The 18,708-nt window shown below is 32.4% G+C and overlaps 1 protein-coding gene across 2 annotated transcripts; it reads left to right on the forward strand.

The window, feature by feature from the left end:
- Positions 1-324: 324 nt before the first annotated feature.
- Positions 325-18,267, forward strand: LOC106075169 (monocarboxylate transporter 9-like). Of its 2 annotated transcripts, none has more exons than XM_056020255.1 (5): positions 325-360; positions 7,057-7,313; positions 8,802-8,945; positions 9,524-10,669; positions 11,831-18,267. In XM_056020255.1, exons 2-5 carry the CDS (start codon positions 7,130-7,132, stop codon positions 11,959-11,961), a joined length of 1,605 nt encoding a protein of 534 aa, XP_055876230.1. In that variant the 5' UTR covers positions 325-360; positions 7,057-7,129; the 3' UTR covers positions 11,962-18,267. The 2 variants fall into 2 exon arrangements, with proteins under 2 accessions (XP_055876230.1, XP_055876229.1); XM_056020254.1 differs by lacking the exon at positions 325-360 and adding an exon at positions 646-2,846.
- The last annotated feature ends 441 nt before the right edge of the window (positions 18,268-18,708 follow it).

Here is an 18,708-nt window from a genome sequence, read left to right on the forward strand (position 1 = left end):
CCATAAAAAAAAAAGTAAAAAAGAAATGTCCCCAACAAGCAAATATTTTATAGATCTACTGAAACCTCAATTTTTCTTTTGATTCTTTTGCACGAATATTTCTTAACCCTGGAAAAAACACGTTTAACTCGATTTTGTGTGTGTTATAACTACAAATACATCTAACATTCTACCAACTAACTCATATTTAACAAACTATTTCTCTTTCTCTGCATTTATATAGATCTATGTAGAGTTATATTTTAGATCTTGATCTACCAAACAAATAAATTCGTTTTTAGATAGGCAAGATCTATTGTAAGGGGGATAAAAAAAAAAAAAAAGAATTTTAGCAAAGTAAAAGGTCAAGCAGGTTATCAGGTAAGTTGACCCTAAAACATTGCTAGAGTTATTATCCCTGGCAATGCTTAATTTCACGGATTAGTGATTACTAGAGTCACTAGACCTAGATCTATCTAGATCTAGATGTTTATCTAGGAGATTCTAAAGTAGACTCTAAATCTTACTCTATTAGATCTAGATTATATAGATCTAGATCTGGTATTACTAATACTAGATCTAATTAAAGGACAATAGGACGAATAGGTGTAGACATCTACAGATGCAGGGATGCTTGAGCCTTGATCTACAACAGGCATGTCAAACTAATCAAACTTGTTTAGGCTTAGGCTTAGGTGTGTATCATACACTGTATGATATGCCAATATAGGCATGGGCCGCATGAAAAACTTACTATATTCTATATCCTGAGGGGCCGCAATAAAAAATCAGTTGCAAAACAGCTTACTAGTTTTATGAAAATTAGAAGCAATACAATAGTTCAATAATAAATGGCATAGATGTCCCTTAGTTGCGGCTTAGTTAGCTAAATTTGCAGTACATTTTCATAATTAAAAACTACTAAGATTGCGCATTTTTTCTTTGTCCTGATGCTTGACATATTTCTGGGTTACAAGTGTATTAATATCGGGTGGAAGTTTGTTTGTCACTCAAGTCACTGACACTATCATCACTGACAACAAATTTTGATCAGATAATCTTGAACGGTGAGGTGATTTGTAGCTTTCATTATAGAAAAGAACTGCTCACAGAGATCAGTGCTTGCAAAAATAGCTAGAATTCTTGCTGCTAATTTCCGCAATTGAACGTACTGTTTAGGTAAATAACTAAATTTTGGCGCAGCCACTTTATTCTTCGCTTTCAACAAAGAATCTAACTGCTATTCTATCAGCTCTAGTTGCACATTACCAGCAGCATTTTCAGAAGCAAATGAAAATGGAGATAAAAACAACGAAAATTCTTGCTCGTATCAAACGAAATCATGAAAACGCCAGTGAAAGCATCTACTAACGATTCCAGGTGTAAGACATATTTACCAAATGTTGTAGCCGTATTTAATCTTTTTAGTTCCTGACTAGTGAACAAGATTTTCTCTTCTTATTTGATTTATCCACAGTCGTAATTTTGCTTGAAAGCACTTCACATGATCACACACAGTTGTGACAATTTAGTCTTTACTTTGAAGTTTCAAATTCAAGTCATGCAGGTGACCAGTGAGATCAATTGCAAATGCCAAATCCTGAACCCATTCGTCAGTATGGAAATGTTCAACAGGTTCACCTTTCATGTTCAGAAACAATACAATTTCTTCACGCAGTACAACAAATCTCTTCAATTCTTTATGACTGGAGAGCCAGCAAATTTCGTGTCCAATGTCATTCAGAAACATTGAAAATTGGCGATGATTTAAGCCACTTGTCACGAATAAAATTGATAGTGACTGAAACTAGTCTTATGACATGCTGGAATTGTAATTGCTTTGTGCATTATGTTTCTTGGTGAATGATGCACTGAAAATGAGCAAATTTAAAATTAGCATTATTTTAGTCTCTCTTATTTTTGCAAGTAGCTTTGCATCAAAACTATTTCATAATGGTTAGTGCTCTATCCGTTGTTAGACTAGCTAGCTTTACCAAAGGTAAATTGTTCTGCAATATCACCTCCTGTAATTTCTCAAAAACATCCTCGCTTGTTGTTGTGGTGTTATGTGTAGATAATCAAGCTGAAGTAGCTCCTCGTGTATCTCAAAATTCTTGTCACAAGCCCTTATGAGTATAGCCAACTGTGCTATACCCGTTACATCAGTTGACTTATAGTGAACCAATGAGAATATTTCAAAATCTATTTTGTTCTTTAATTGTTCACACAAGCTGACTTACAAGTCAATTATTCTATCTGCCACAGTGTTACTAGTTTAAGTTATTTCTTTTAATGCTTTCAACTTTTCTGGACTTCCGCAGCTTTAAAGACACACTCCTTCATAAAATTCCTTTCATTAAATGATTCGCTATGGCTTGCAATAAAGTTTGAAAAAAATGTAGCTGGCTTTCACCGCAGACTCAATCTCGTTGTTCAGTTTAACAAATACAATTTTTCATTTCAAGTAACTTGTCATCTTTTATTTTCCAGCGTAATAGTTTAAGTTAAAACATTATTTTGATAATTTTTGAGGTGGCCAAGCGGGCGCATGCAAGGTGGTCGCGGGCCTCATGTGGCCCCAGAACGCCGTGTTTGACATGCCTGATCTACAAGAACAAATGCATCACAGTATTCACAGCCAAGTAACCACAGTTACCACAGTGTCCACTGACCACAGTAGACGAGTAGACAGTAGTCTTGAGTAGTGACACTAGTCACTAACTAGTAGACTTAGTAGTTTAGTGACAGTTTTAAAAGTATCAAGTTGAAAAGAAATCTTGACTAGATATATAGGCCTATAAATATCTAGATCTAGCTCTCAGCCCTGGCTCTAGGACTCTACTCTCTAGATCTAGGGACAGGGTTAGGTAACACAAAAAAAAATTAATTAAAAATAAATTTATCTGAATTTAAAATTAATGAAAATTATTTAATGATTACTCTAATTCTCTCCCCTGGCAATCAAATCATTAAATAAGAACAATCTGGTATAAACTTTGTCACATGTAAATTATGAGTGAGTCTGGTGTGAATGTACACTTTGGTTTCTTATAGTTATAATGTTTTTTGTTTGATGTAATGCACAAATTGTAAGACAAATTTCCTTACGGATAATAAAGATTATTATTATTATTATTATTATTAATTATATGACATAGAATGTAACTACATAGATTATGATAGAATATAGATCTAGATCTAATTATAGTAATATCATATGAATTTAATTTTAATGAATCATGAAAATGTTACTAACCTAATAAGTCAGTCTAAGTCACTGGCGGATCCAGAACTTTGGAGTGGGGGGGGGGTGTCGATTTTTTTCCAAACCCAAACCCTAACCCTATGCATAAACGTGCGTACAGCATATATATATATATATATATATATATATATATATATATATATATTCAATATATGAGAATAAAATGAGACTTTTTCTCAATGTTCGGTGAAAAAAAAACAGAACAAAAAACAGTCATGTTGAGGCCTTTCTCTTGCAAACTTGGGGGTCTGGGAGAGCGCTTTAAGCTTCCTCAGTGGGGGTCGGAAATCTACAGCTCATTATTTATCAGTGGGGTTCGGGGCTTCGACGCCAAAAGCGTTTTCTTGCATTTTTCACGGCTGAAACGCATTCTGCTGACATCTACAGCTTATTATTCATCAGTGAGGTTCGGGGCGAAGCCTCGACGCTAAAAGCGTTTTCTGGCATTCTTCACTGCAGTAACGCATTCTCCTGACCTACAGCTCATTATTCATTCTATTATAAAAGACCTTTTAAATAATATGGAAAAATATTTTAATATGAATTTATAGTCCTTTAATACATATTGCAAATACAACCGATTGGTTCTTTGAAAAGATAAGATACCCCACATATTTAGATTAAGGCTTTGAGGATCGCCGCCGAAAAAAAAAATTCGATTAATAATATTCAATAAAATTCAAGCATTAATTGTGAGTTATAGTCCTAAATTTATTTAACTAGAAAAATATGAGATAGAGTAAAGGTTGGAAAAAGTCGACTAGGAAAAGATTATCTGGCTTTTGAACTCATCTCAACCGTGACTGTTATATTGAAAAATTTCGTTTGAATTTTAACTTTTCCAAAGCAAAGTCTTTCTTAAAATAGTTATGATAAATTCATGTAAAATTACACAAACTCTCTCTGGAAAGGGAAGTGGCAGTAAAATGAAAATGATTAATCCTCGCTCCTTTTTATAATTTCTGCTAATGATTGCATTTTGCATTAAAGAATAGGGGTTGGGCGACTCGATATAAGAATTTTCTTTATAGCATATATAAATTATATTAGTGACAGATTTTTTAAATTTTGTAATTTCTTATTATAATACAAAAAGAAAAAGTATTGGTTTGTCCGATGGGGGGAAGGTGATTGCATGTATCGCACTTCCACCTGTTTATATTATATAGATATTCGACTAATTTTGTTTGCATACTATGATTTCTCCATAAAAGTAGGACCACCCCCCCCCACTCAAAGGGTTTAGATGGGATGGGCAGTAGAGGTATTCGCTCCTCCCCCTCCAATCGGCCATAAAATAAAGACCTGTTAAAATAACAATAACAAGTTTATGGGGGGGGGGGGGGTCGGATTGATGCCATCGCCCCCTCCCGACCCTACCAAATCAGCCAAAATACTAGAAGGGGGGGGCGAAATAATCTAAAAATAGGTTGAAATATAAATAATTAGTATATATTATTAACATAAGTAATAAATTCATATACAAATTGTGTGAATTCTATACTAAAATTCGTCGGGGGTGGGTAGGTCGGCTGAGTCGGGGGGGGGGGGGGGGGCGATCGCACCTTACCCCCCACCCCCCCAGATCCGCCAGTGGTCTAAGTCCTAACGACCTAACCCTAATTAGACTAATAATAACATTATTGTTATTAATGGTAAATTTAAAAATAAATATTTACTCTTACACTCTTACTACTCTTAGCTCTAGACTAGAATATAGTCATCTACTGATCTAGATCTAAATTATCATTTATTTCATGATAGCTATAGTCATATAGTATCATATAGAGTACTATAGTTATAGATTAATGAAATTAATGATTATAGACTATAGAGTCAGTATAGACTCTGGAGTATAGAGTATAGATACTATAGACTTATAGATATCTATATAGATTATAGACTTATAGACTATAGAATCTAGATTAATAATCTAGAATTACTCAATTAGAATCTAGATTTTCTAGATCTAGAAATTTTAGATCCCTTATTAAATCTAGCCTAGATAGATAGATCTAGAATAAAAATAAAATAATATTAAACTATATTTTTTTTTAAAGTAGGACTGCCTATAACAATAATAGATCTAGAATCTAGTTTAATCTATATTAGATTATTAGATCTACATCTAGAAATCTAGATTATTCTAGATATATATATTTAATTATATTATAATAATTATATATATATATCTAGATTAGATGATAATCTCCAGTAAGGCGCAGGGCTTGAGCATTTGCCATACGCATGTCCTCTTGATCAGCTCACCTTACTATTGCTAAAACTTCTTTATTTGAAAATTTACAAAAGGACTACTATATTGCTACTGCACATGCACCTTTTTTCTTCACTTCCAACACATGTTGCATTCTTTTCCTTATAAACAGGACTAGATTTAAGGGAAGGAAGGCGGGGCTACAACCCTGGGGCCTCCACAAGAAAGGAATCTTGATGAGTCAGATACATTAAAGTTTTTTTTTCTCATTTTAAATGCTAACACCTTAAATCTTACGTCGGGTGGCAATAATTTCGGGATTAAGAAGTGTCAGCTTGTAGTTGTAGCATGTTTGGAATACTGGTACAGACCCGTACAACAGTATGTTACCAAGGCCGTTACCCTCCACAAAATCAAACAAATACACTTTTTAAAACTAAAAATATGCATATTAAATATTTTTAAAAAAAAAAAGGAAAGTGGGATTAAATTGACAAGGACTCTGTTTCTTTCTTCTAAAATATAGCATGCTCTTAGTTATAAGTATTTTTAGTCATTTAAGTGAATCGTCATTAAATTTTTTGAGGGCCATTCGATTACATATAGTGCACTTATACCTGTAATAGGCATGGTTGTCATAGGATCATCTTTGCCTTAAGCAAACCTTTTTATAATTATCTTTGTCACTCAAAATTTATCAACATAGCGATGCACAACAGTTGTGAAAATTTTAATCATAAGATCATCTTCGCCTTAAGCAGACCTTTTTATTTTTGCCATTGTCACTCAAAATTCATCAACATAGTTTAATTATTCTTTCACTTGAAAGTCAGGGACTTTTTTAAATGTCTTCTTCAAAATGTTTTGAGTCAAAATTGTTGCAAACACATCTAGCTAAAATGGTATACATTTTACAAGTCCTTATTAAAAAATGAAACGTGAAATTCTTGAAATATTTACATTTCAAAACTTTGTTAATAATGTCATTTTACTTGGTTAACATTCAAACATGGATTGGTAATGACAATGAGAATACAACTTTTTTTTTGCCTCTTTAAAAAAAAAGAAATTGATAGGTTTCACTCCCCCCCTCCCCCAATCTTCCTTCTTTTTTCAAAATGTCAGTCCATCTTGGGAGGACTTGTAGTGGATGCACTCCACAGTTTGGGAAACGCTGCTCTATGTGGATGATTGTGCCCTTCATGCACACACCAAGCATGAGCTTCAACTTGCTGTCAATGAATTCACTAAGAACAGCTGCCTTGCTTTGTCTCTATATAAACCTCAGAAAATTATGGGTCATATTTCAGAAGTTCCCTAAATATACTATTGCTTTGTCTGCATCTCAGATTTTGCAAAATTTGCTGGTCTATACTGGGATTAGATGGTCACATGAAATACTGCACTCATCCCTAATCTTCCTAATCAAACACAATGCCTTATGTATATATATATGTAATGTATATAGATTGAGATAGTCCTATTGTATATTAACTCTTTTTTTTTTTTTTAATAAACTTTGGTTTGTCTTGCTTAATTAAATCTCTGTAATTTACTAATTTTTACGATCAGTTAATGAATATTATTTTTTCCTAAGGTTGCAGCTACATTAGCCTTGTGGCATTCAGAAAACAATATCAAGACTTGGTTGCATCACTTCAGTCCAAACAATGGAAGGTGGAAGATGGGGATTGGTGATCATTTTTGCAGCTTTCATGATTCAAGTTTTAACTTTTGGCACCACTGCAGCTGTTGGTGTCTACAACATGGAACTGTTGGACTATTTTGGTGAAGAAGCTACTGTGCAGGTTTCATTAATTGGAGCGATAAACTATGGAATTTTTCTTGGATCAGGTTGTTTATCTTTTCTTTCAATTTCTTTTAAAGGGAAACTCCGATAGTTTTTCAAATTTTAGTTATTGACATATTTAAATTCTGCGTAAAAAGTTGTAATAGTAAACATTATATCATTTTTTATTTAAATGCTCGGAAAATTTTATATTTAATAAATTAGACAGAAAATTCTCCACGCCCCCCAAAAAACGGGGTTCTGCGAGATGTTTTTAGTTTTTAAAAACGTGACGTCACGAAGGTGCTGGCTAAATATAGATCTAGACCTATATAACCGATAAACTCTCTAGTCTAGATCTAGACCTATCGGATCGCATTTATTGTTACGCTTCACAGCTAGATCTAGTCTCCACGTTGATTTATAATCGGTCATTGTTTATAAACCTCTATTTCTACTTGAAGAAAATTAAATATTGTTCTTCAGCTTGTTGCAGTAGTTCCAATCACAAAGATAAAATCAGCAAGTATGCTGATACAGAAATTAGTGTCTCTTTTCATTTGTTTCCAAGAGATGAAGTTTTAAAGGGAAAATGGGGAAAATTTATTCGCCTGAAGAGCAAATATTTTACAAAGGCATTAGCTAATTCCTGTTTATGCTCAAACCATTTTGAGAGAAGCTGTTTCAGCAACTTCACTGCTGTGGAAATGGGATTTTAAAAAAAAACCAGGTGCAGTACCAACAATACATTGGATTTCCAGGCCAAAGAATTCAATTAATGATACTACTGAGACATTTTAAACAACTGAAGTTCATAAATATAAATGAAATCAGATTTGTGAGCTAGAAATTTACTACGAATACTAGATCTACTATTAAATTTCTTATTTAATAAGTAGATCTATCGTCTACGAAACTCAATTCCAACTTTTTAACTTTTGACCTTGGGGGTGTGTCTCGCCGGCTGAGCCAGCGTCAAGCTCTCTCATCACTTTTTCCATGTCAACCAATGTTAGGTCGAAACAGCACAAAAAAATCATAATTTTCTTACGGTCAAACATACAGTCATAATTTATACACCATTAGAAATTTCTTTTAAAGTATTTTAATGATGTAATAACGAAAAAATTTTTTTATCAAAGATAATTTCTTTTTCGCCTCCCTATCAATGAGTATCAATAGGATTTGAGTGCACCGTCGTGACGTCACACAGAAATTCAGTGAAAATCTGACTGTTTTGGATGCGCAGAAAAATTATGTCACAAAAACATCAATTACTAAGTTATTCTTGCAAATAAAAAAAAAAGAATAATATATTCATTATCTATAAATCAAAACACATATTATATCAAAAATTGTCAAAACCATCGGAGTTACCCTTTAAATAAAAAAAAATATTTATTAACTAAAATGGATGCTAATTAAAGCTTGATAATAAAAATATTATTGCTTTAAAAAAAAGTTGCTGTGTTCATTCTGAGAAAGACTTGCAGTCACATTTCAAAAATATTCTTTTTAATGTATTGCTATTCCTTGCATTTCTTCCCAAACAGGTCCAATTGTCAGTTTCTTGATGACAAAATTTACTTACAGGCAGATTACCTTGTTTGGTTCACTGCTTACTGTAATTGGTCTTTTGGGCATGCCCATTTTGCCATATATACCTTCATTGTGTATCTGTTTCGGATTACTCACCGGTAAGCCTGTTTTGGGTTACTCACTGGTAAGCCTGTTTTGGGTAACTCTATTGGTAAGCCTGTTTTGGGTTACACACTGGTAAGCCTGTTTTGGGTAACTCTATTGGTAAGCCTGTTTTGGGTTACTCACTAGTAAGCCTGTTTTTGGGTTACTCACTAGTAAGCCTGTTTTGGGTAACTCTATTGGTAAGCCTGTTTTGGGTTACTCACTGGTAAGCCTGTTTTGGGTAACTATTGGTAAGCCTGTTTTGGGTTACACACTGGTAAGCCTGTTTTGTGTTACTCACTGGTAAGCGTGTTTTGGGTTACTCACTGGTAAGCCTGTTTTGGGTAACTCTATCGGGAAGCCTGTTTTGGGTTACTCATTGGTCAGCTTGTTTTGGGTACAGCAGAAAAATAAATACAGCAGATAGTATGACATTTTAGGATTTAACAAATTTATTTTCAAGGACCTTTTACACATATATATATATTATATTTGTCTATTTACTAATATGCTGAATGCTTTAGCTCTATAGATATCTGATATTTCATACACAAAGTGGTAAGTCTTATTTTTTAAATATTTTTGTTTACAGGATTTGGTAGCTGTTGTTGCTATGTCCCATCACATGTGCTGAGTGGGTTATACTTTGAGAAATATCGTAGCTTAGCAACAGGTGTGACAACCAGTGGCTCAGGCCTGGGTGGTGCCATCATGCCAGTCATAGCTGGTCTCCTCATAGACATGTATTCATGGAAAGGCTCTTTGATTGTGGTGGCTGGTCTATGTTTGAATTTGTTTGTCTTCTCTTCCTTGTTGCGTGAACCACCTCCCTTTGTTTTAGAGGAAATTGTTGAGGAGCCAAGTGTTCAAAGCAATCAACTCATCTCCAGCACACAGGCAGTCAGCATTTCCCCTACATATGTTGAAAGTGATAGTAGTGTTTTGGGATTAGGTTTGAACAGGAAGGACTACGTCAATAATGATGATGGTACAACTGTGGATGCTAAGCCTTTAGTCGTAAATAATGAACCCAGGGAAATTGATGCAGAAATAAAGAAAAATGCTCAAAATGATGCCAATAATTCATATGATTTTAAAAAACCTTTGCTTGATCGCTTGACAAATCATCATTCCATATCCCTGAATTCACTTTCAGCTGTTGGTGCTACAAGGGGCTCTAGCCTATTGGTTTTGGACAAGTCAAATCACTCGAAAATGTCTACACAAGAAACTAAATCAGAATCTCCACCCTTAAAACCTCCAAAGTCTTCAAGACACATCTTTATATTCACACACAGTGGTTTCAACATTTACTTTCTCAGCAATATCATGTGGAATGCTGGATTTTCCATTGTCAATTCCTTTGCCCCAGAATTTCTTCGAGAGAGGGGGATGTCACCTATTGTTGCAGCCTATCTTGTTGGCGGTTGTGGATTTGGTTGTTTCTTAGGAGGCATATTTGGTGGAGTATTTGGGAATTTCAAATTTGTGAACAGGCAAGCTTTTTATATTGTTTCAAACTTGCTGTGTGGCTTTACATTAATTATATTTCCATTCTACGATGATATAGTCTTCTATGCACTGTGTCTCATAGGAAATGGACTATTTTTTGGTGTTATATTAGGGCTTCTCATTATCCTACTGACAGACCTTATAGGTGTGGAGAGTTTAGAAAATGGACTTGGTTATCTCATGCTATCAAATGGAGTTGGTACATTTATTGGACCACCATTAGCAGGTACTTTTTCATCAAAACTACCAACCTTCTACTACCATACTAACTGCTATCTATCAATAGTTAACAAAGTAACTATCTAAAACTAACAAACTATGTTATAAAGGAAAAATAGCAATTACCTACTTACTAGTCCAAAGATAATGAGGAATGCAGTATTTCCCTTGGCTACGCAGCCCCAACTGTGACCTACATACTTTGCCAGATCCAGGGCAAGCATATGGATCAATAACTAACAAATTATCAACAACTAACAAATTATCAACAACTAACAAAGGTACCAATCAGTTATGATCAGCTATCTACTAACAACTATCAAAATACCTACTAAGTAATCTGTTTGACTGTTTAAACATATCATATTATAAAAATATAAATAAAAAGCAAATATGAAATTGTAAGAAAAGCTCATTATAATATTAAACGCTTCCTTTGACTATAGTTTAGGACTTTGACCTGTCAAGCTCTAAGTGAAAGCAAGCTCTAAGTGAAAGCTTTAAGTTGTCCATATTAAGTTGGTTGGTGAGTCTCTGACTATTTCACTTACACAAGATTAATTTCTAGCTTGATTTACTAGCCAGGGAATTCAGTTTTGTAAGTGGTCTTCGTATTACATTTTTTATTGATGTTTTCCATAGAAAACACTGTTATGCCCTCTTACTAAAAAATAAATGTATCCTTAATTCTTAATTTACTGAGTAGGTGGTCTGAAGTATCTTTGCCATTCTAGTTAATTATATGTAATACATTTAGATATAAATTTTGGCTGATATCAAATGCTATGCAAAATTAAATTATGTTAACTCTAGTTTCTGATAAAAATCTGAATAAAAAAATACATGGGCTAGTTTTCATATTTAATGTCTGTGTTATCTTCAATGTTCAACTTAACCAAAACTGTCATTTTGAGAATGTAAAAAATATATTACTGTACTCTAGAATTCAATTGAATGGCATTGGGAACCTCTGATTTGCAACAATTGAATTTTCGCTAAGCTTTGACTGGTTAAGTTGGATGTCATTGAATTTAGCCTGGAAAGGAGAAATTTTGATTTTTAAAGATCAAATTTGTAATTAATAAGTAAACAAGTTAAGATGTTTTTCTTTAATTAAAAAAAAACAATATGTAGGTTATGTTTAACTTAATTTCTTTTTGACTGCCAGGTCTCATCAAAGACAACACAGGTGATTTTGATGGTGGCATGATATTTGCTGGAGTCCTGTTCCTGTTTGGTGCTTTCATCATGCTGCTAATGCCCTGCAAGCAGGTGTTCACAAAGTGTTCCACTAAGTAACCTCTCTTTGTTTTGTTTCTTAGGTTTATATCTATACGATTTTTCTATCATTTATTTATTGACAAATATATAGTAACTTATTTTATCATTGAATATGTATATCTTGACAGTTGAGTAGGGACATTTTTGACTACCAGTGAAGGCTGTGTTTTTTTATTACCAGTGAAAGCTGTGTTTTTTAATGTTGTCAGTTGGGCATTGTATTGGTTACATGACACCTTAATTGACCATTGGCCACTTGTACTTGTACGTATAACTTCCCAAAGGCACTTTACCTTGATCTTGAAGTCAACACTTTTTTGTTTCATTTCTCAAAATAATGGCTTTTATTTTGTTTTATTTTACAACAAAATAGTGACACAACAGTATATCCTTTCTCCAACTAATATTTATTTATTTATAGTTATTCCATTTTTATATTATCATGATTATCTATTATCATGACTATTTATATTCTTTTAAAGGGAAACTCCGATGGTTTTGACAATTTTTGATATAATATGTGTTTTGATTTATAGACAATGAATATATTATCCTTTTTTTTTTATTTGCAAGAATAACTTAGTAATTGATGTTTTTGTGACATAATTTTTCTGCGCATCCAAAACAGTCAGATTTTCACTGAATTTCTGTGTGACGTCACGAGTGTGCACTCAAATCCTATAGATAGGGAGGCGAAAAAAAAATATCTTTGATAAAAAATTTTTTCGTTAGGACATCATTAAAATACTTTAAAAGAAATTTCTAATGGTGTATAAATTATGACTATATGTTTGACAGTAAGCAAGTTATGATTTTTTTGTGCCGTTTTGACCTAACATTGGTTGACATGGAAAAAGTGATGAGAGAGCTTGTCGCTGGCTCAGCCGGCGAGACACACCCCCAAGGTCAAAAGTTAAAAAGTTGGAATTGAGTTTCGTAGACGATAGATCTACTTATTAAATAAGAAATTTAATAGTAGATCTAGTATTCGTAGTAAATTTCTAACTCACAAATCTGATTTCATTTATATTTATGAACTTCAGTTGTTTAAAATGTCTCAGTAGTATCATTAATTGAATTCTTTGGCCTGGAAATCCAATGTATTGTTGGTACTGCACCTGGTATTAACTTCAATTGTTTTCAAATCCCATTTCCACAGCAATGAAGTTGCTGAAACAGCTTCTCTCAAAATGGTTTGAGCATAAACAGGAATTAGCTAATGCCTTTGATTTCCGCCCAGTAGCACTAACACCTATTGTTATGAAATGTTTTGAAAAATATATCCTTAAACAACTTGTAGCAAAAGTCAATAACAGCCTAGACCCTCACCAATTAGCATACAAAGCAGCTAGAGGAACTGAGGATGCCATTCTATTGCTTTTGGACCAGCTTTATAAGCATCTCGATATACCCAAAACATATGCACGAGTCCTCTTCGTAGATTTCTCCTCGGCTTTCAATACCATACAGCCACATCTAATGATAAACAAACTGAGTAACTTAAATGCAAGCCCTTACTTGCAAGCATGGGTTCTAAACTTTTTAACCCAACGGCCCCAGTATGTTAAAGTCAACAACACCAAATCGTCAACTCGAGTACTATGTACGGGTGCTCCACAAGGTTGTGTACTTTCTCCTGTACTATACACTCTTTACACTAATGATATAAGAAGCATCTATGACTCAGTTAAACTCATTAAATTCGCTGATGATACTGCCATAGTCGGTCTTATTTCAGGAGATGAAACTCAGTATCGAAGCTAGATAGAAGAGTTTACAAACTGGTGCACCGACAACTTTCTAGAACTGAATGTAACAAAAACTAAAGAACTTATAATAGATTTTAGAAAGAAAAAACAAACTATACGTGAACTGCAAATAAACACTACATCTATAGAACAAGTAAAGGCTTATAAATATCTGGGCGTTATCATCAACAACAAGCTTTCATGGGAAGACCACCTTGGAACTTGACAAAGAAAACAGCCCAGTGACTCTTTTTTCTATACAAACTCAACAGTTTTAAATTAAACAAGAAGATCCTTGAGACATTTTACGGCGCGACTGTACAAAATCTGCTAACATATGGAATAAGTTGTTGGCAAGGCAACGCCTCATCTAAACTGTTGCAACGTCTAGAAAACATCATTAAAAAAGCATCAAAAATTACACTCACAACATTACCACATTTAAAGGAACTTTTTGAACAAACGTGCCTAAGAAAAATCGAAAAAATCTTGGAAGACAACGGCCACCCGCTCCATCAGAACTACGCCAGGTCGTCGCGAAGTGGGCGACTGCTGTCAATCAAAACAAGAACGGAGCGGTACAAAAACTCTTTCGTACCTCACTCGGTCAGACTCTATCACCGCCACCCATTGATCAGGGAACATGAAATGCACCAAGATACCTGTGTGTAGTCGCTGAATGAACTCTTTATGTTGTCTGTTGTATTTATGTGTATTTTTCTGTTGTGTTGTCTTTATATGAGAAACGAGTCCTTGTAATCACAACAAATTTCCGTAAGGATCAATAAAGCAGTCTTAGTCTTAGTCTTAGTCTTAGTCTCTTAAAAATATTTGCTCTTCAGGCGAATAATTTTTTCCCATTTTCCCTTTAAAACTTCATCTCTTGGAAACAAATGAAAAGAGACAGTAATTTCAGTATCAGCATACTTGCTGATTTTATCTTTGTGATTGGAACTACTGCAACAAGCTGAATAACAATATTTCATTTTCTTCAAGTAGAAATAGAGGTTTAGATCTAGAATATTATTTATAAACAAAGACCGATTATAAATCAACGTGGAGACTACATCTAGCTGTGAAGCGTAACAATAAATGCGATCTGATAGGTCTAGATCTAGACTAGAGAGTTTATCGGTTATACAGGTCTAGATCTAAATTTAGCCAGCACCCTTGTGACGTCACGTTTTTAAAAACTAAAAACATCTCGCAGAACCCCGTTTTTTTGGGGGCGTGAAGAATTTTCTGTCTAATTTATTAAATATAAAATTTTCCGAGCATTTAAATAAAAAATGATATAATGTTTACTATTACAACTTTTTACGCAGAATTTAAATATGTCAATAACTAAAATTTGAAAAACTATCGGAGTTTCCCTTTAAGATCTTGAAAACTTTTTTAATGACTTTGTTGCCTACAAAGTATTTCACAAGTAGTTAGGGAAGATTTTCTTTTTCAGAAATGTTTAAATTAAGAAAAATAATTTTATAAATAATTGCATTTAATATTTACTTTGAAAAAAAGAAAGTGTTTAGGCATAATCTTTAATATACATACTAAATTATAACTTCAGTAACTTATTAATTTAATTTTTTTTAGCTTTGGTCTGCATTGTGAAAATTGAAAACTTTTTAAAAAGAAAATATTTTTAATAATATACACTGATTTTGAATATGTTGATGTGGTTTTTTCATATCTGTTGTGGCATGTTATATATATATATATATATATATATATATATATATATATATTATACACACATACATATAATGCACATTACATTGTAGTGTAATCTAGTTATTCACTGTATTAAAACTTTCTAATTATTTGACAGATATTTAGCCTTTTTAGTTACTTTTTAAGTCTTTTTTAAAGAAACCTTTTCCCCCGTCAATATTTTATTAGCTGTACATATATATATATATATATATATATATATATATTAAATGTTATTTTATTCTGATAATATAGACATCTGAAATTTTGTAAGGATGTTTTCTTTAATCAAAACTTACTCATTTCAGTTGATAGAAAAAGTAAAATGATTAACTAAGACTAATTCATAGATAATAAAAGTACTATAACAATCAATGTTCTATTAAAGATAAGAACAAATTTTATGTTTATTAGGGTCATCCCAAAAGACTAATTAGCTTTAGATTTGTAATTGAAGAAAATTATTCATTTCAATGTGATTAACTATACATTGTAAAGTAAAAATGAAATATTTTAGGGTAAAATAAATACTATATGTTCACATTGCTTATGTGTGAAAGCTGGTAACCATATCAATCATTGATACTTAAAAGGATTCTTGTAACTTTATTGAGCAGATTTTATTTTTTGGTATTGGTGTTGAAGAATTTGTATTTGTTTTGCCTGTGATATTACCCCAGGAATTTTTACAGAAAAGTTTAGGCTATCTTAAAGGCTAATCAGCCTCATTTTTTAAAGCTTGATTTGGAAAAAAAAAAAATCCAAGTTTGTTTCCTAATATGGAAATAGAAAAAAAAAACATGTTATCATGATACAGTAGACATTGTGCTTCTGGTATTATTGTATGCAACTTGTTGATGAACTCATTTCTTTCAGGCAAAGGCCAACATGATATTTTTGTAAAGTTTTTGTTTATTTTTGTTGTAAAAGATAAACATTTTAAAATATTATTCATTCATTTGAGAGATTTATTTGCTCAATGTCCATAGTTTCATTGTATTGATACATTGGGTAACATGGAATAATTTTTTAGTAAATTTTAACATTGTATTATGTTTTAGTGAATAAAAACAAACAAACAGGTAAGCTGGTGCAACAAAGTAGAGGCTTTTTATTTCATTGGAGAATTTAAAAAAGATGATTCTTTTTTTATCATCAAAGCAGCAAGCATGGAACATTTCACAAGTACCAGTCCCTTCATAAATGTTCACCAGAATTAAAGCATGTATGTCTTGTACATTTTAGTCATTGAAACTTAAAAATGTCATTTGTATTCTCTCTTTGGTATTATGTTATGCAATAGTTTTTGAAAAAAAAAAATTAGAATCTCTAAATTTTTCTATTATAATTCTATTTTTTGGTAATGAATTTGGATTTGAATATTTATTTGGTTATACTGAATGAGTTTTTTTTTACAATTGAACTATCTCTGGACTGTATCAAGACTCATTGAAATTGTTTATATCAAAGTTATATGTTGATGTGTTGTATTAACTTTTTTTTACTATCATCTACAAACAGAGAATGCAAGCTGAAATTTATGATAACATTTTTTGGGCATTTCATGACTTGTGGTGCAATACAGAAGGAGCAGGGGAGCAGAGGGATAGTCTCTCTCACTTCATACATGTCTATTTTAACACTTTGAACAGATTGTGTCTACTTTTGATAACATTGATTGCTTTTCTTTTTTTCCCTTTGACTTGAAGTACTTACCTCTTGACAACTACATTGACATTTTTATTCCAGAATATTCAGTTAATGATATGATTACAAAAGTCATGTGATGATTATAGGATTTCAGCATAAGTGCATAATATAGAAAAAATTCTGAAAGAAAAATTCTTAAGAAAAATTAAATTAAGATTTCTACTTATATCACAGTTTTGATTTTGATATTATTTCCTATATTGGTTAATAATTTGGATGTCAAATGGAATAATGTTTTGTGCAAAATTGAAACTAGAAAGTTTAATTTTATTAAGAGCAATATCAGATTTGAAATGTAAGTTTTCTTTGTGTTTACAATCACAAAAAATGTAAATAAACACAAGAAAGTTATAAAAATGCAAAATTTTTGGGACGAAAGGGTCAGTGTTTTAGATAAGAATTGTTTTACAAATGTAACAAAAAAACTAAGAGAAGTATTTTGTGACTTTGTCCTATCCCTCTCTCTCTCTCTCTCTCTCTTTCTCCCTCCATCTCTCTCTGTCTCTCTCCCTCCATCTCTCTCTCTCTGTCTCTCTCCCTCCATCTCTCTCTGTTTATTTCCCTTTGACCAACTTTTTATTCTGATATTTATCTTGTACACCTGAAATATTTGTTACTTCAATGTTTTCAGAGAATGTATACATAATACCTTCATTTTGATTGTTAAAACTGAACATTGGAGCATTTAACTGATAACTTTTTGTTTTGTTTTCCTTTTTTTCTTTGATATAACTGAAGCTGCCAATATTCTGCCAATATTCTATCTTTTCAATTAAATCCGCACATTTTTTCGTGTGATTTTAGTATTATTAACATCTAAAAATACTAATTAGTTTTATTGAAACATTGTTGATATTCAATACATTATGAATTCTTTCTATTATTGTGTAGTTATTTATTTAGTTTCTATATAATATTGCTTTGTTGAGTGGCAAACAACAACTCGTACACAACTCATTTATAGAATTATCTTTTTACAATTTGTTTGGATCATTATTATTTTTTTCTTACGGCCATTACAATTTTTAAGTTGTCAAATGTATTGAAAGCGAAAGAAAGTATTTAAATTAATTTACTGAACAGTTTCTTTTTTTTTTTTTTTGTACCATTATATTTATATGAACAACAAATACAATGGCATTCACAGATGTTATGCGTCAGTTGTCAGTTTTGTTTTTCTCACAAATTTATTGTTCCAGTAGAAACGGAATGTATGTGTTGTCATCACCTGAACTCCTTCACTGTCTCGTTGTTTCTCTTAACTCTTTCTCTCCTAACTTACGATACCATCGTTGATTTGACCCCATTAAATTTACTTAAATTTTTGGTTTTATAAACTTTAATTTGTGTTCTAGAAACAGAGCATGCATTCTTCTATAATTATATACCTAATAAAACATTTCCTGATTACATACGAAAAGTCATTGAAGTTTAATCCTAACAGGGTAGTGAAACACAAATGAGCAAAATGAATAATTCCATCGGAACAAGGAAAATAATTACGGAGAGAAAGAGTTAAAGACTGCAGGGAACAGTGAACTAGTTGAATCCCCTATTTATGTATAGCTTGTTCCTTCGTGGTCGAAGATGATGA

The sequence above is a fragment of the Biomphalaria glabrata genome, chromosome 2, assembly GCF_947242115.1.
Source record: "Biomphalaria glabrata chromosome 2, xgBioGlab47.1, whole genome shotgun sequence".
NCBI lineage: Eukaryota > Metazoa > Mollusca > Gastropoda > Planorbidae > Biomphalaria > Biomphalaria glabrata.